General features: G+C 31.1%; 1 protein-coding gene across 1 annotated transcript; it reads right to left on the bottom strand.

Annotated features, from left to right (window-relative positions):
* Positions 1-8,671: 8,671 nt before the first annotated feature.
* On the bottom strand, positions 8,672-13,320 carry LOC149509260 (NAD(P)H-quinone oxidoreductase subunit H, chloroplastic). The gene is made up of 2 exons (XM_089757754.1): positions 11,169-13,320; positions 8,672-10,048 (listed from the first exon to the last, which is right to left on the bottom strand). The coding sequence occupies exon 1, from the start codon at positions 12,902-12,904 to the stop codon at positions 11,723-11,725; it is 1,182 nt and encodes a 393-aa protein (XP_089613880.1). The 5' UTR covers positions 12,905-13,320; the 3' UTR covers positions 8,672-10,048; positions 11,169-11,722.
* Positions 13,321-20,000: the final 6,680 nt, after the last annotated feature.

Here is a 20,000-nt window from a genome sequence, read left to right as displayed (position 1 = left end):
TGCTATGGCTCCAACAAAAAAAGTAAATAGAACCAGTATAAGCATAGGAAATAACATAGTATTATCCGATTCATGAGGATAAGAAAAAGCCTTCTTGTAGCCAAAATTCGTAATAGTAATAAGAGCCCCTTTTTTTACATTACCACCAATTCTATATGGCTTCTCATTATTATTCATTGTTAATAAATTATTCATTGTTAATAAAGGGGATAAAGGAAAATTTCTGTTAATCATTGTTTGCTCTTCTTTTTTACCCCATAGTTTTATTGAATAGAAGGAGCTACCTTTTTTGCCACTATAATTTTGAAAATTAATGTTTAAATGTCCTTCAAAAGTAAGTAAATAGATCCGAAACATATAAAATGCTGTTAATCCGGCCGTGGACCAAGCTATTATTGCAAAAATCGGTGAATACAACCAACTGTCACTAAGAATTTCATCTTTGGACCAAAAACAAGCAAGGGGTGGAATACCACAAAGAGAAAGTGTACCCACTAAAAAAGCAATTTGTGTAATTGGCACATGCTTTCTTAAACCGCCCATAAAAACCATATTCTGGCTTTTATCTGGAGAATATCCAACAATAGCTTCCATGGAATGAATAATGGATCCGGATCCTAAAAACAACAATGCCTTCGAATAAGCATGAGTAATCAAATGAAATAAAGCGGCTCGATAAGACCCCATACCTAGAGCTACCATCATATAACCCAGTTGGGACATTGTAGAATAGGCTAAACCCCTCTTAATATCTTTTTGAGCAAGAGCTAAAGTAGCCCCTAATAATACTGTTATTATACCTATCAAAGATATTAGATTCATTATGTAAGGTATAACTATGAAAAGAGGAAGAAGGCGGGCTACAAGAAAAATTCCCGCTGCTACCATAGTGGCAGCATGTATAAGAGCCGAAATAGGAGTAGGCCCCTCCATGGCATCAGGTAACCATACATGAAGGGGAAACTGCGCAGATTTAGCAACTGCGCCGGCAAATAATAAAGAGGCACATAAAGTAACAAATAAAAAATGAACCTCATTATTATAAATCACGTTATTAAATATTTCGAACAAATCTTGAAATTCGAAACTTCCCGTTATCCAATAAAAACCTAAGATTCCTAATAATAAACCAAAATCGCCTATCCGATTAGTTACAAACGCTTTTTGACAAGCGTTTGCCGCAACAGGTCGTGTGAACCAAAACCCTATTAATAGATAAGAACACATTCCAACCAATTCCCAAAAAATATAAATTTGTATCAAATTAGAACTAGTAACTAATCCCAACATTGAAGTATTGAATAAACTCATATAAGCAAAAAATCTCAAATATCCTTGATCATGAGACATATAATTGTCACTATAAATAAGAACAAAAATTCCAACAGTAGTGATTAATATTGACATAATAGAGGTAAGTGAATCAATAAAGTAGCCAAACTCGAAAGAAAAATCATTATTGATGGTCCAAGACCATCCATATTGATAGATAGAACTTCTATTTATTTGCTGAATAGACAGATCGACCGAAAAAATCATAACTATACTTAACAATAAAATATTGGGAAAAGCCCACATACGACGAAGATTTTTTGTTGCCGTCGGAAAAAGTAGGAGTCCCATTCCTATTAAAATAGGAATTGGAAGTGGCACAAAAGGTATGATCCATGAATATTGATATGTATGCTCCATAAAAACTTTTTTCTTATTCTTTCTTAATTAATCGTTTCTGATTCACCGGCTCTTATCTCTTTTGATGGAAAGGGAGCAATAATACAATCAAGATATTACAAAGTTAACTGGAATTTTCTATTATTAATCTTTTAATCTTTCTCAAATATTTCAAAAATATTCAAATTTCGAAGTTAGAAGTAATCAAATGATATCACCGAGTTACTAATGGAAAAAAAAAATATTCTTTTTTTTTTTCAAAATTATGTATCCTTTAACAGATTAATTACGAGTCTCATTCGAATTTGATTGAAAATGAAAATTGGGCATACTCTCTCTTCGAGCTTGACCAATTACCAATTAATAGAAAAAAATTCAAGTTTGTTTTTTATTAGGTAAATAAAATGGTTTTTTTACATTTTTTTGTTTTGATGTATTTTTCGTGTATAAATGGAGATGTATAAATTATAAATGTAGGACGACAAAAAAAATAGGCAGAGATAGAGAAGGAAAGACTCTTTTTTACGTTTTTTTGATTTCATCAATTCAATTTATATATCATAATAGATCCTAATCTATCCTATAGATTTGAATGGAGATATAAAAAAGAAAGGTACCAATAAATTAAATACAAATTCTTCTTTTTTTCTGGATAGTGTATGGAATATAAATAAAAAAAGGTTATATCATATTTTTTTTTTTTTTTTTTTCTAGAATAGAAGCATTTTATGTTATTTTCCCATCTCTATTTAGTTCTTATGAAATTTATATAGTAGTATATAGATAATTATAATCTAGAAAATCTATTAATCTAGAAAATCTATAGGAATAGATAAATAATGACATAAAGACACCGATCATTTTGTTTTAAAAATAGATGTCTTTGACATCCAACTATAGCACTAAATAACCTTTTTTTTGAATGGCAGTTCCAAAAAAACGTACTTCTACATCAAAAAAGCGTATTCGAAAAAATGTTTGGAAAAAGAAAGGATATTGGGCGGCGTTGAAAGCTTTTTCATTATCGAGATCTATTTTTACGGGTAATTCAAAAAGTTTTTTTGTACGACAAATAATTTTTTTTTAATCTGAATTGGTTTAACTCGAATAAGATACAAAGGTTTTCTTTTTTGAATATCTTTTTTTTTTTCATTTCCGGGATGGGGATTCTCATTTTCCCCATCGCCCCATTTGGTATCTTAGTGTTATAATAATTTGTTATTTTTATAATATTCAATTTCAATTTATAATAATAAATAATTAAATAATTAAATAATAAAAATTTGTATATTTATACTATAGCTATATCGGAGCACATATATATAAGAGCTTTAACTGGGTTGTTGAAACTAATCCATTAAGTTTCAATTTTGTAACTTTATGAATCATTATTTCTCTGAATTACTATATATCCTTCCCTTGCTTTCAACCCAATTGAGAAAACTCCCTTTATAATTTAGTGGATATACAAATAATGTATCAATTTAAAATGATCTAAAAAAATTCTATGTTTGTATAAGAAGATGAATCAAGACATATTTTTAGAATTCGAAATTCGAAATACTTTTTTGAAGTATGGTACAATTATGACAGGAATCGAAACGCTTTTTATATAACGTAACGTGTACAACCCAATATCTAGTTGGTTTGATAAATCCTTAAAACGCAAAATCCTAACGATTAATACAAAGCTATGCAAATTACATAAATCTTTTGAAATCATTGGATGTGGTGCTGAAATTGTGATCTCTAAAAATAATATTTTTTCATTCATTTATTCATTCAATTGATAAGCATTTTTTTTTTTATAGATTCATAAAAATCATATAAAAGAATGAGAGATGAATCATTAAAAAATTAAAATGATAAAGAACATTTTTTTGTTGAATTCTATCTATGAATTGAAGTTACAACTAGTTAGTTTAGTTACAATAGAGGAGTTCTCTTTTAGGAAAACACAAACTATAAAATCTCTGTTGAAATAATTAAATATTAAATTAAATATTAAATAAAAAAAAGGATAATTAAATAAAACGATAAATAATAAAGATTCTTTTTGAACCTTCAAATTGCTATTTAAACGAGTTTTTATTCATCAATTTAAATTAAATGCTTCTTTTACATTTTACATTGAATTGACCCCTTCACCTTCAATCTCGACGATTGAATAAAAAATGGCTTATTATGATTTCGAGCAAGCCGCTATGGTGAAATCGGTAGACACGCTGCTCTTAGGAAGCAGTGCTAGAGCATCTCGGTTCGAGTCCGAGTAGCGGCATAGTATCTTCTAAAAGAGATAGAATAAGTCCTATAATGAATTTAATTCCTGATTTCCATTCCATAAAATCTAGAAACCCTCGCTTTTTTCAGAATTCTTATGATTTTTTCAACTTTAGAGCATATATTAACTCATATATCCTTTTCGGTCGTTTCAATTGTAATTACAATTCATTTTTTAACCTTATTCTTATTAGTCGATGAAGTCGTAGGACTATATGATTCATCAGAAAAGGGCATGATAGTTACCTTTTTCTGTATAACAGGATTATTAGTCACTCGTTGGATTTATTCAGGACATTTCCCATTAAGTGATTTATATGAATCATTAATCTTTCTTTCATGGGGTTTCTCCCTTATTCATATGGTTTACTATTTTAAAAAGCGTAAAAATGATTTAAGCGCAATAACCGCACCAAGTGTTATTTTTACCCAAGGCTTTGCCACTTCGGGTCTTTTAACCAAAATGCATCAATCCGCAATATTAGCGCCTGCTCTCCAATCCCAGTGGTTAATGATGCACGTAAGTATGATGGTATTAGGCTATGCAGCTCTTTTATGTGGATCATTATTATCAGTAGCTCTTCTAGTCATTACATTTCGAAAAGCCATAAAAATTATTGGTAAAAACAATAATTTATTAAATCAGTCATTTTCGTTTGGCGAAATCCAATACATGAATGAAAGAAGCAATGTTTTATTAAACACTTATTTTCTTTCTTCTAAAAATTTTTACAGGTATCAATTGACTCAACAATTGGATCGTTGGAGTTATCGTATTATTAGTCTCGGGTTTATCTTTTTAACCATAGGAATTCTTTCGGGAGCCGTATGGGCTAATGAGGCGTGGGGATCATATTGGAATTGGGACCCAAAGGAAACTTGGGCATTTATTACTTGGACCGTATTCGCGATTTATTTACATACCCGAACAAATAAAAATTTGGAAGGTGTAAATTCCGCACTTGTGGCTTCTATGGGATTTCTTATAATTTGGATATGCTATTTTGGGGTCAATCTATTAGGAATAGGTTTACATAGTTATGGTTCATTTACATTAACATCTAATTGAATTGAATAAAAAGGCTAAGCCTAACAAATACTAAGATAGGACAGCGTATATATAAGAAAACTTATTGTAAGCTGTCAAGAACCTTTTGAATCACTCCACTACTTGATTCAAAAGGTTCTAACAAAAGCCAAAGATGTCTGATTAAAATTCAATTTAATTCTTTTACCTTTTTTTACTTAACTTAAACTTAAGAGAAGAAAAAAGACTTCTTTCTTTTTTTTTTCACTGTACAACGAACAATTTTAAAAATCATAGGATTACTTTTTGATTTTTTGTTTTATTCATCAAAACTATCTATAAAAATAATTATATAGAATAGTTTCGACCTTCTCACCTGATAATGAGAGGACAAAATCCGGATAAATACCAATACCTATTACTGGTAGAAAGATAGAGATCGAAACAAATAACTCTCGTGGTCCAGAATCAAAAAAATAAGAACTTTGAGCATTAAATAGCTTGTATCCATAGAACATTTGACGTGACATAGATAATGAATAAATAGGAGTTAATATCATTCCAATTGACATTACGAAAGTAATTAGTATTTTTGGCATTAAAAAATATTTTTGGCTGGTAATTATTCCAAAAAAGACTATCAACTCTGCAACAAAACCACTCATGCCCGGTAATGCAAGAGAAGCCATCGATAAGATACTGAACATCGTAAATATTTTTGGAATCGGAATAGCCATTCCACCCATTTCGTCGAGATAAAAAAGACGCATTCTATCATAACTCGTTCCTGCCAAGAAAAAAAGTGCAGCACCGATAAATCCATGAGATATTATTTGTAAAATAGCTCCGTTGAGTCCCGTATCAGTTATAGAGCCAATTCCTATAATTATGAAACCCATATGAGATACGGAGGAATAGGCTATTCTTTTTTTTAAATTCCGTTGACCAAGAGATGTTGAAGCTGCATAAATTATTTGCATTGTACCCACTATTATCAACCAGGGAGAAAATATGGAATGAGCGTGGGGTAATAATTCCATATTGATGCGAACTAATCCATACGCTCCCATTTTTAATAAAATTCCGGCTAGAAGCATACAAGTACTGTAATGTGCCTCCCCATGGGTGTCTGGTAACCACGTATGTAAGGGTATAATCGGCGATTTGACAGCAAAAGCAATAAGAAATCCAATATAGAATATGATTTCCAGTGCGACAGGATACGATTGATTAGCTAATGTTTCAAAATTTAATGTTGGTTCATTAGAACCGTATAAACCGATACCCAAAACTCCTATTAATAAAAAAATGGAACCCCCCGCAGTGTACAAAATAAATTTTGTAGCCGAGTACAGACGTTTCTTTCCCCCCCACATGGATAGAAGTAGATAAACGGGAATTAATTCGAACTCCCACATGATGAAAAAAAGTAAAAGGTCTCGAGAAGAAAATGATCCTATTTGACCACTGTACATTGCTAGCATCAAGAAATGGAATAATCGCGAATCTCGAGTAACTGGCCAAGCCGCCAAAGTAGCTAAAGTAGTGATAAATCCTGTCAGTAAAATGGGCCCTATAGAAAGTCCATCTATTCCCAATCTCCAGTAAAAATCAAAAAAATTTATCCATTTATAATCTTCCTCCAGCTGGATTAATGGATCGTCCAATCGGAAATGATAACAAAATGCATAGGTTGTTAGAAGGAGTTCAAATATGCATATACACATAGTATACCACTTAATTAGCTTATTTCCTCTATGAGGAGGAAGAAAGAAAATTAAAGAACCTGCAGATATTGGTAAAACTACAATTATTGTTAACCAAGGAAAATAATTCGTGGTAAAGACAAGATGCACTTGGACCAGAAAAACCCGTGCTCAAAAAAGATTTTTTTTGAGCACGGGTTTTTTCAGTAAAAAAAAAATAAAATGGATTCAAAATGTATTCAAGTGGGGTTTTCGGGAACGTATCAATAAGCTAGACCCATACTTCGAGTTGTTTCATGCCATAAATAAACTCGAACGCTCAAGAAATCTGTTGGACAAGCGGATTCACATCTCTTACAACCAACACAGTCTTCTGTTCTTGGAGCGGAAGCAATTTGCTTAGCTTTACATCCATCCCAAGGTATCATTTCTAACACATCGGTGGGGCAGGCTCGGACACATTGAGTACACCCTATACATGTATCATAAATTTTTACTGAATGTGACATGGGATCTATAATTTTTTGAACATCATAAAATTTCAATCTAGTAAACTTGTAAATGAATCATTATAGTTAAACACCAGATGAATCAACGATTTACCAGAAATTTTCTAATCAATTTCCTTCGGGATCAACTCATAAGAAAGGACCAAGATACTTTGATTTCTTACGTTTTCGAAAACATGATGTAGATTCCAACATATTGGACATGCTAATTCAAATTGGTGAATCTTATAATTTAATATTATTAATATTACTTATTCAACAAAGTTGATTGATTGATACGCGTTGATTTTCTGTTACGATAAATTGAGGAAACAATAGCTGATCCAATAGCTGCTTCAGCGGCTGCAATAGCTATAACAAAAATTGATAAAATATTTCCTTTTAATTGCCGACTATCAAAAAAATCAGAAAATGTTACAAAATTTATATTAACCGCATTCAGTATAAGTTCAAGACACATAAGGGCCCGAACCATATTTCGACTCGTGATCAATCCATAAATACCGATAGAAAATAAATAGGCACTCAAAACAAGTATATGTTCGAGCATCATTGACCAACTCCTTATCAATTTCGATTCATTTTAATATGAACAATAATTCAACGGATTTGATTGACTAGAATAGAATATAACAAAAAGAATATATTGGAAATATCTCGAATAAACGAATTTCTATTTTATATTTTATACACGAACAAGAATTCAAGGAAAATAGATGCGATAAGACAGAAAAAAGTTTAATTTGGATTGCTTGCTATTCCTAGTTAGAAAGATTTATTACTGACGAGCCACAGCAATTGCACCTATCAAAGCAACTAAAAGAATTAGTGAAATGAATTCAAATGGAAGAAAAAAATCTGTTGCTAAATGAATTCCAATTTGTTGACTATTACTTATCAAATCTTGTTCTATAATTTGGTTTGATCTTGTAGTCCAAATAATCCCGTACCATGATGTATCTAATATAGTAGTAATTAGCGAAACAAGAATACTTGTACAAATCAACGAAGTAAGGCCATTCCCAATGGTCCACAGATTAAAATTTTTATAATATTCTGAACCATTCATGAACATCACAGCAAATAGGATTAAAACATTTATGGCTCCCACATAAATAAGAAGCTGGGCAGCAGCTACAAAATGAGAATTTGAGAGAATATAGAATAAGGATATACAAACAAGAACCAATCCCAATGAAAAGGCAGAAAAAATTGGATTGGTAAGTAATACCACTCCCAGGCCCCCTAATATAAGACCCGATCCCAGAAAAACTAAAAGAAAATCGTGTATTGGTCCAGGCAAATCCATTATATGTAAAATAAGAGATAAATAAATCGAAATGCTTTTCATGATCTTATTGACCCGACCAGGAATTTTTTTTTTATGATACGTTCCTAATTGAATAAAATCCTAATCTATTAGGTGTGAATTGATCTAAGTACAATTATTGTTTCGTTTTTAATTCTTTTTTTTTGTTCGGTTCGAAAGGGTATTTTGTTTTTTGAAACTATATATTTCGAAATAATTACGAATATATTAATAGATTTTCAAGAAAAATGAATTCGAAATTCTTATCAACCAGTTAATTTGTAATTGAATTTTTATTTATTGACCAAACAAAGAGTAAAGGCCTCATTCTTTTAAGTCAAACCAAATATTCTTTTAACTTAAACCAAAACGGAACCTTAAAAGAATTGGAAATTTCTCTTTAATAGAATAGGAGGTTTACTTACTCAGTTTTTCTTTGAGGCGAATTCAAAATTGTTCGAATTGTATAATCGTCAATTACTGACATTGGTAAACGGCCCAAAGCAATTTGATTATAATTCAATTCGTGACGGTCGTAAGTAGAAAGTTCATATTCTTCAGTCATTGATAAACAATTTGTTGGACAATACTCAACGCAGTTACCACAAAATATACAAATTCCGAAATCAATACTGTAATTAAGCAATCGTTTTTTTCTAATATCCGTTTCAAATTTCCAATCAACAACAGGCAGATCTATAGGGCATACACGAACACATACTTCACAAGCAATGCATTTATCAAATTCAAAATGGATTCGCCCACGGAAACGCTCTGATGCGATTAATTTTTCATAAGGGTATTGAATAGTTACAGGTAAACGATTTGCGTGGGATAAGGTAATCATGAAACCTTGACCAATGTACCTTGCTGCTCGGACTGTTTGGTGGCCATAATTCATGAACCCAGTTACCATAGGGAACATATCGTGAATATCTATGAATAATTTTATGTTTGTTTCTTTCTCTTGTTTGAACCAAGTCATGAATCTCGTATTCTTTTTTTCTTTACAGTGAAAGAAGTTGGAAAGAAGTTGTTAATAATAGATTACCGAGAGAAATGGGTAAAAGAAATTTCCATCCAAGATTTAATAATTGGTCCATTCTTAACCTAGGTAAAGTCCATCTTGTTGCGATAGAAATAAACAAAAACAAATAAGTTTTAGCTAATGTAATAAAGATACCAATTGTCGTTCCAAAGATTCCATTCATTTTATTTATTTCAAATAGCTCAGGGACGAATACGTACGGAATGGAAATATTCCAACCCCCCAAGTAAAGAACTGTTACAAATAAGGAAGAAAGTAATAGATTTAGATAGGAAGCAACATAAAATAAACCAAATTTGATACCCGAATATTCGGTTTGATACCCTGCTACTAATTCTTCCTCGGCTTCTGGTAAATCAAAAGGTAATCTCTCACATTCTGCTAGAGAAGAAATTAGAAAAACGATAAACCCTATTGGCTGACGCCACAAATTCCATCCCCAAACCCCATATTTTGATTGCGCCTCAACTATATCAACTGTACTTGAGCTGTTAGATAATTATAGTCGATGATAACATCACTGTTCCCATCGCTAGTCCAAAACCGTACATGAGGTTTTCAACTCATACGGCTCCTCGTGGGTCACAAATAAATTTAAGGACCGAATCAGTATTATTTCTCTTCGTATGGTTGTAGAATAGATAGAGAAAAAATGGATTGGAAGGTCCAAAATTATACCAATGGAATTCTGTCTGCTATATTATGAAGAATAAAAAAAGTGCTTCTGAATTGATCTCGCCCGTTACTAATTTCAATTTTTATTTGTTGAGTAATAACTTAAGCCTTCAATAAAATACTTCTTGTAGAAATATCAATAGATATTTCAACCCATTGTTTTCGATTACGAAAAAAATTAAATATTACATTAGCTCATAAATCATGACACAGATTATATCTCTCTATATATATGAAAGAAAGAATAAAAAAAAAAAAAATATTTATTTTTTATTCTTTCTTTTTCGTTCCTATTCTTCTTTCTGATCTGAGAAAATTACGAATGGGGGCTTAAACTAAAAAATAGTAAAGGATTATTTCGTTCCTGATAGTCATTACTTTAATCGGTGGATAGGAGCATACTCTGGACCGGAATCGTGGGTAGTACTGCCTACTCATTTCTACTAATTTAAAGCCCCAATTAGTATTCTTTTTATGTTATCCAGAAATATCCTTTTTATATAATTTACATAATCTCCATTACTAATCCTTTGTGTATTTTGGTGTTCCTAACCATCCACTCATTTTTTTGTTCAATCCCCCGTTTGGTTTGGCAATACATGTATGGGAATCTATACAAAGGATAGCCAAAACTCTATACGGTTGATCTTTTGAGCCCGCTTCAAGCTAGATTGACTAATCAACCCGTCTTGGGGTAAAGACTTCTTCCACTTATGTTTTCTTCCACTTAACTCTTGTACATAGGAAATGAGATTAAATTTTTTTTTGTTTAATTTACTGCGAATTTATAAGCTGCTTTCTTTCACTCATATATAACTATCTAATTTAGTTTATCAACCTGAAGGATAATAAAATAACGAAGATATCTATTCAATCCATTCAGCTTATTTTATAGAACGAAAGGAATAGGGAAAAGAAAAGTTTATATTTCAACGAATCGCACGTAGAGATATTGATAAAACACATAGAGTTAATGGTATTTCATAACTAATCGATTGAGCAGCAGCTCGCAGACCACCTAAAAAGGAATATTTATTATTTGATCCGTATCCTGACATAAGAAGTCCAACAGGAGCAATACTTGAAATGGCAATCCATAAAAAAATACCGATATTGAGATCGGCTAAAATAAGGCGAGAGCTAAAAGGAATTACTGAAAAACTTAGTAAAATGGATATGACTGCTATAGACGGTCCAATACGGAATAAACGAGTATTTCCTCTAGATGGAAGAATATTCTCTTTGAAAAGCAGTTTTGTTCCATCTGCTAGAGCTTGAAGAATTCCCAAAGGGCCGGCGTATTCAGGCCCAATACGTTGTTGTATTCCTGCAGATATTTCTCTTTCTAACCATACAATTACTAGTACACCTATTGTGATTCCCAATACAAGAGTCAAAATAGGGACAAACATCCATATGATCCCATAGACCTCTTTTAAGGATTCCAATCTGTAAAAGGAATTGATATCTTCTACTTCTGTTGTATAAATTATCATTTCAACGATCAACTTCTCCCATAATGATATCTATGCTACCTAGTATCGTCATAATATCAGCCAATTTCATTCTTTTAACTAACTGAGGAAGAATTTGCAAATTGATAAAACCCGGCGGGCGAATTTTCCATCTCCAAGGAAAACCACTTTGATCTCCTATCAGAAAAATTCCTAATTCTCCCTTTGGGGCTTCCATTCTCGCATAAAGTTCTTGTCTCGGTAATTCAAATGTAGGAGAAGGTTTTTTACTAATGAATCGATATTCAAAATCATTCCATTCTGGATCCCTTTCTCGATCAAAACATCGGATTTCTAAATTCTCATAGGGACCCCCCGGAATTCCTTCCAGGGCCTGTTGAATTATTTTTATGGATTCCGTCATTTCACTGATTCGGACTAAATAACGAGCTAATGAATCTCCTTCTTTTTGCCACTGGATTTCCCAATCAAATTCGTCGTAACACTCATAATGATCAACTTTACGAAGATCCCATTTGATTCCAGAGGCTCGTAGCATTGGGCCGGATAGACCCCAATTTATTGCTTCTTCTCCACCAATAACCCCTACCCCTTCAACTCGTTCTAAAAAAATAGGATTTCGCGTAATAAGTTTTTGATATTCAACAATTCCTGTTAAAAAATAATCACAGAAATCCAAACATTTATCTATCCAGCCATAGGGTAGATCGGCCGCTACTCCTCCGATACGAAAATAATTATGCATCATTCTCATACCGGTGGCAGCTTCGAATAGATCATATACTAATTCTCTTTCTCTGAAAATATAGAAAAAGGGGGTCTGTGCACCAATATCGGCCATAAAAGGTCCAAGCCATAATAGATGAGAAGCTATACGACTCAACTCCAACATAATTACTCTGATATAGCTGGCTCTTTTAGGGACTTGAATATTGCCCAATTGTTCTGGTCCATTTACGGTTATTGCTTCCGTGAACATAGTGGCTAAATAATCCCAACGTGTTACATAAGGCAAATATTGTATAATTGTTCGGTTTTCCGCAATTTTTTCCATTCCTCTGTGTAAATAACCTAATATTGGTTCACAGTCAACAACATCTTCACCATCTAGAGTAACGATGAGACGAAGAACACCGTGCATTGATGGGTGGTGAGGTCCCATATTGACTATCATAAGGTCTTTTTCTGTAGCTGATAGATTCATAAGTTTTTCCTCGATTCATTCTTACATGAATTGTTGAAAACGAAAAGAAGTACATCAAAATGAAAAATATAATAAATCGACTAATTCAATCAAATTAACGATTTTTTGATTCCCGAATATCCAACTCACTAATTAATTCTTTATAACGTATGTTATTTTTCTTTGATAAATAAGACAGAAGCCGTTGACGTTTTCCTAGAATTTTACGTAGACCTCTCTGAGATAAATAGTCTTTTTTGTGCAATTCCAAATGTGAAGTAAGTCTTCGTATCTTATTGGTGAAACTGACTATTTGAAATTCAACGGACCCCTTGTTTTCTTCTTTTTTTTCTTGAAAAATAACTGAGATGAATGAATTTTTTACCATAAAACAAAAATTTCTCTCCCCCTTTTTTTGAATGTGAATTTTACTGATCAGTAATAATAATAATACCATTCATTTTAATATGCACAATGATTTTAAGTTCGTTATGAACTTTATAATTTTTTCAAATAAAATTAATCAATCCGGTTTTCAATCATAATATATGGAAAAATGTACCATTGACGAATTTTCAAACGCGGATACATATGTATCCTTACCATACTGAAACGACTGCCATTATTACTATTAAACCAATAGCGATTCATACAAGCTAAATCTTCTAATCGATAATTGGGCCAAAGAAAGAACTTTAATTTAATTAGTTTCTTTTTATCACTATCAAGATGTTTGTTTTTATTCAAAACTTGACCACAGTTTTTTACATTATTTAAAAATACTGGATTTCTATGCATACCATTTTTATCCCTTGAATTGAAAGAAATTCGAATTCGCAATTCTCTCCGGTGGTTAGGGGATAAAATATTTTCAGGAATAAACAAATCATAATGATTTTTGTCTTTATTTTCAGTCATTTTTTGATGTCTTGCAATGGATTCATCAAAATTATTTTTTTCAATATAGTTTTTTTTTTTGCGTCTTTTTTTTTTTTTGCGTCTTTGATTAATTTCATGTTTATTTTTATGAACCAATGAAATACTTATAGTTTGATATAGAATAAATTGTCCATCAATTTCTACATACCGGCGAATTGGTTCGATAATCAATACTCCTTTTTTGAGTAGGTATTGATAAGTTAAAAGTAACTTATCCGCCGAATCCATCAAAATATCCAGATTCGTTCCTCCTCTTCTACAGAGTATAGAAAAGTTTCATTCATATTTATCAGGCCAAGAATGAAAGAATATGCTTTGATATTTTTGATTATTTTTTCATCGAAAGAATCAGCATCCCATCCGAATTGAAAATACAAATACTTTTGTAGGAATAAACGAGCTTCTCTCTTGCTCTCGTCTTCCTTTCTATGTTTTTTTGATTTACCAGAATCTTCTTCAACATCTTTTTCTTGATTGTCTGATTTACCTTTTTCTTGATCTGATTTACCTTTTTCTTGATTGGATGATTTACCTTTTTCTTGATTGGATGATTTACCTTTTTCTTGATTGTATGATTTACCTTTTTCTTGATTGGATGATTTACCATAATCTTCTTCAACATCTTTTTCTTGATTGTATGATTTACCTTTTTCTTGATTGGATGATTTACCATAATCTTCTTCAACATCTTTTTCTTGATTGTATGATTTACCTTTTTCTTCATTGTATGATTTACCATAATCTTCTTCAACATCTTTTTCTTGATTGTATGATTTACCTTTTTCTTCATTGTATGATTTACCATAATCTTCTTCAACATCTTTTTCTTGATTGTATGATTTACCTTTTTCTTGATTGGATGATTTACCTTTTTCTTGATTGGATGATTTACCATAATCTTCTTCAACATCTTTTTCTTGATTGTATGATTTACCTTTTTCTTGATTGGATGATTTACCTTTTTCTTGATTGGATGATTTACCATAATCTTCTTCAACATCTTTTTCTTGATTTGAGAGAACGGATCTAAATTTTCTTTTTTTTTTTGCATCTGATACAAGATCCTCTTTTTTTCCATTAAAATTAAAATTGAAAAGAAGTAGTTTTATTGGTATGATCCATGGTTCAACCTTATATGCATTATATAGTAGCACAAATTCTGGGAAGAACCAAAGTTCCAGATTCGATATTTGATAATTATTAAAATTATTAATCACAGTCTTAATATTTTTCTTACTCTTGGTACTGGTTTTCTTACTCTTGGTACTGGTCTTCTTACTCTTGGTACTGGTATCGACCCAGGACTCAATATCGGTCTTATTTCTAAGACAAAAATTAAGAATTCTCCAATTAAAAAATTTTCTATGCGAAAATTTCCCCGTTTTCCCCGTTTTCCCCGTTAGATAATTATGGATAGGAATATCCCCCAATATATCAAAAAATTTTCGTTTATCCATGTTGTAATTATAAGGAATCTCTTCCCTCTTATTTACTTGTAATGGTGATCCATAAGTATATGAGTCCCTCATATCTTGATATATAATAAATATATATGATAATAAATTATATCTATAGTGTTTTTTAAAATTATCTTTTTTATATTTTTGTTCTTGATTCCGTTTTTGTTCTTGATTCAGTTTATATTCTTGATTCAGTAATGAATTCGCTTGAAAATCATTTTTTTTTTCGTAATGTATTAATCTTTCTTTTTCATCTGAATCCCATTTTGTTAAATCTTTATTTTGAGCCATATAGTGTTGATTGACTCTATTTCGCCATTGTTCTGGTACTAATCTAAGCCATATACTCTGAACTAAATCGTATTGATAATCGTATTGATAATGACTCCTTAACCAGTTTTTCCATTCCTTTATTCCAGAGATTTTTTGTCTTAACCCATAATGATGTTTTAATTGGGAATGAGATATTCCTTGTTCTTCAAAATAATCTTTTATTTCATTTTTAAGAAAAAGAGATGTTCCGTGATATTGAAGGATAGGTTTGAATTTAATAACTTGGGTTTGTGATAATTTGTAAAATACATATGCTTGTGAGAGGGAGGATAAGTCACAAAAAGCTTTTGCATTTTGATTTCTAATATTCGAAAGTGAGTTTTTTATATTTTTTATAGTTGAAATAAAATGAATTGTATTTTTATTTGGTTTATTAATTCTTTCTTGATTTGCTTCATTATTGTAAATGAATTTATCAATCATTTTTTTTGTTGATTCAAGAAAAAGTTGTGGATTGGGTCTTGGAATATTAATGATATATTTAATGATATATAGAAAAATATCTATGTATATCTTTTGAATAAAAAGTTTTATAAATAAATAGAATTTACGGATTAATCGAATATTTCTTCTTTTTAATATTTTCCAAAATTTTTTTGATGATTCTAATTTCTTGTCTTTTATAATTTTTTCTATTTGATTTTTGATTGTGTTTGTTCTCTCAGTCAGATCTTTTATCTTTTTTTCTGTTAATGAATAATTTGTCCGCTCCATAGATTGAATTTGAAGGGATGATTCGTCAATCATCTTATTACTGATTATCGAATCTTTTTTAGTTTCGCCCAAATCTTTTTTAGTTTCGCCCAATTCTTCTCTCAACTCCAAAACTGGATTTCTTTTTGAAAGTTTTTTTATTATTCCCTTTACAAATGGAATTTTTGTTTCTCCTGAGACTTTTCGAAACAATTTTTTTCCTTTTTTAAAAATTTTCCATTTTTCACTTTTTTTTTCTAGTTCGTTAAAAATAGGCTGAAAAAACGAAGGCCGTCTTCGAGGAGGACCGCAAGGTAAGTCACTTTCCAGTCCACAAGCTGTTAAAAAGCAAAAATCATTCTTTTTAACTTTCTTTTTTTTCATTGGATCTTTATGCTTTTTTTTCATTGGATCTTTATGCTTTTTTTTCATTGGATCTTTATGAGAGGGTTTCAGTTTAGATCCGCGCCAAGGTTTCAGGCGAAAAGGATATAGGATCTTGATCTGGATACCTTCTGATAACCAATTTTTTGGAAAGTCTTTTGTGGAGAATTGAAGACCATTATAAGTGCATTTAACATGTATTTCTCGCTTCCAACCCTTGAAATCCGTGGACCACTCAGGAATTTGAAATAATAATATACGGACAATGTTTTTAGCTATTATCAATGAAGGTAATAGAATATATTTTCTAAAAATCGATTGGGCTATTAACATGATGCCCCTTGGTCCTTGACCAAAAAAGACGATATCCCAAAATTCTGCTGCGTCCAGCAGGAAGTCATCTGCCTCTGACTCTTGTCTTCTTTTTTCTTTCTCTTTTTTGTCTCCTTTTTGTATCTCTTCTATGCTTTCTCTTCTTTTTTCTTCCTCTTTGTCTCTTTCTTGTATCTTTTCTATGCTTTCTCTTATCTCTTCGTCTTCTTCTCTTATGTCCTCCTCATTTTCTGTATAATCAGAAATTTGTGATTCTTTGTTTTTCCATATCCAATTTCGAGATATTAGTTTTATCAGCCAAGAAATATCAGAATACAAAGATCTGAACACTCTGAAGAAGAGGCTGTCTACTCTGTCAAAAAAAAGTGGGGAATGCACATTTGATTGAAACAGTTCCCCATTAATTATTTTACGTCTTTGGGCACGCACGGCACCTTTTATTATGTCTCGACGAAAATTCGGTTCTGGCGAATATTCCATCAAAGATAGGTCGTTTTCTATATCGTTTGGTAGAAAAAAATCATCCTTTAACTCCTCCTTAGAAAAAACTATTGCGTACCGGAAGATTCTTGAACGAATTGCATAATCTGTTATCATGTGTTCCTCGCCTCCTCTATGGTGTTGTTCGAAAATGTCGAGTAGTTTGTATGACCATCGAGGAACTTCTTTACTTATTTCTTTTATTCCATTACTTATTTCTTTTATTCCATTAGATTTTTTTATAATTGTTTGATTGTCGGGATTAGTTATAACTATATTGCATAAAAATTTCAAAATTTTGACTCGATCCTCGGAATCGATATTTCCCTGTTCATCTTCTGTTTCTGTCAATAAAGAAAGTTCTTTTTCTGTTGATAATGATTTGAGTGTATCTATTGTCTGTTCATCTTCTGTTTCTGTCAATAAAGAAAGTTCTTTTTCTGTTGATAATGATTTGAGTGTATCTATTGTCTGTTCATCTTCTGTTTCTGTCAATAAAGAAAGTTCTTTTTCTGTTGATAATGATTTGAGTGTATCTATTGTCTGTTCATCTTCTGTTTCTGTCAATAAAGAAAGTTCTTTTTCTGTTGATAATGATTTGAGTGTATCTATTGTCTGTTCATCTTCTGTTTCTGTCAATAAAGAAAGTTCTTTTTCTGTTGATAATGATTTGAGTGTATCTATTGTCTGTTCATCTTCTGTTTCTGTCAATAAAGAAAGTTCTTTTTCTGTTGATAATGATTTGAGTGTATCTATTGTCTGTTCAAATTCGTAATAATCAGTAGCAAGAAGTATAACATGAATCTTATTTATCCAAAACGGATCCGTGTTTGTTTTTTCACTTAAAGGTGAAAACAATTTTTTGATTCTTCCGCGGTAGGGTCCCTGCAAGAAAGGATCATATATTTTAGGCAAGTATTTTATTTTAGTTTCATTATTAGTTTCATTATTAGTTTCATTATTAGTTTCATTATTTCTTTTAGTTTCATTATTTCTTTTAGTTTCATTATTTCTTTTAGTTTCATTATTAGTTTCATTATTAGTTTCATTATTAGTTTCATTATTTCTTTTAATTTCATTATTTCTTTTAGTTTCATTATTAGTTTCATTATTAGTTTCATTATTAGTTTCATTATTAGTTTCATTATTAGTTTCAGTAGTAGTTTCTTCATTATTAGTTTCATTATTAGTTTCATTATTAGTTTCATTATTAGTTTCTTCATTAGTTTCATAATTAGAAAATCGAGTCCTTTTTTCAAGTATGCCCAGATCAAAAGATTCCTTATATAAATATTCCTTATCTAAATATTCGACTCTCTTTATAAACTCCTTACTTAAATTTATTCTTTTTAGTTCATTGATAAAACTCCAATCAGTATACGATTCGTCAGAAAACAATTCTTCTGGTGTGAAAAAATCTATTTGTTTTTGTACCATTTCTCCAAAAGCTGCTAAACTAGGTGGATATGTAAAAGAGATTTTTTCTTTTCCATCACTTCGACATGTATAAAAAAAATATTGTGACATTTCATTTTTTAGAGCATTGTCAAACCGATTATTTTTTATATATCGCCAAGGTCGATTCCGTTGTTTATAATCAAAAATAAGCGTCACAAGAGGTTTTTCAAACCATAATAATTTTTTATATTCTTTTTTTTCTGATATTATTTCTAACTTCGAATTTTCCTGATTCCCATCCAGATAAGAAGTTTCATAAACTGGGCTATTTTTATAGTCGGTCTCTTTCGAAAAAGGGTAATAAGAAAGATTTTCTTTGGTGGATACCTGTTCCTCCCCCCCTTTGGAAATAGTTTCTATTTCTATGTTTGTTTCTTCCTCCCTTTCCTCCAATTCCTTCAATTCCTCCAATTCCTGCCCTTTTCTTCGGCTTTGATGAATTCCTGTCAGTTTCTTAGTCAGCATGTGTGACGGTTTTCTACCTATAGAGTAAAGACAGGTAATAAAAAAGAGAAGAGTAAAGATTCGAGGAATAGACTTTGTAAGTTCGAATATAAGATGCCTATTAGATCGAATAACTATATAATACCTAAGAAAAGTCCTTTTTTGTATCCAGGCTAATACCACTCCAACCCATTTCATTAATAAAATTTTTTGTATCCAGACTAATACCAATCCAACCCATTTCATTAATAAAATATGACCAATTAAAAAACCAACAAAACTACTTATTACAAATAACATATTGGTGTTGTATCGAAACATATAAATGTTGACTAATCTGGCTAACATTGGACTTGGTAAAATGAAATGGTTGACTAATTGAAAAATTAAATTATGCAGGAATACACATTGAATCCTAAGATTACGCATTGAATTTCCGGCAGTCTCTCCTGCATAATAATCAAAAAAATCAAAATAGTCTTTGTCATTGTTCCAGAAGTAATAAAACCAAAGATACGGTAGAACTAGGACATTTAGTAGATGAGGTCTAATCAATGCTAAATGCAGAGGCTCATAGTAGATCGATATGAACA

Source organism: Durio zibethinus, unplaced genomic scaffold (genome assembly GCF_047325235.1).
Source record: "Durio zibethinus cultivar Kanyao isolate XHJ-2024 unplaced genomic scaffold, ASM4732523v1 HiC_scaffold_209, whole genome shotgun sequence".
Lineage (NCBI taxonomy): Eukaryota > Viridiplantae > Streptophyta > Magnoliopsida > Malvales > Malvaceae > Durio > Durio zibethinus.
Note: the sequence above shows the minus strand (reverse complement) of the source record. Positions and strands in the feature narration are given on the sequence as shown.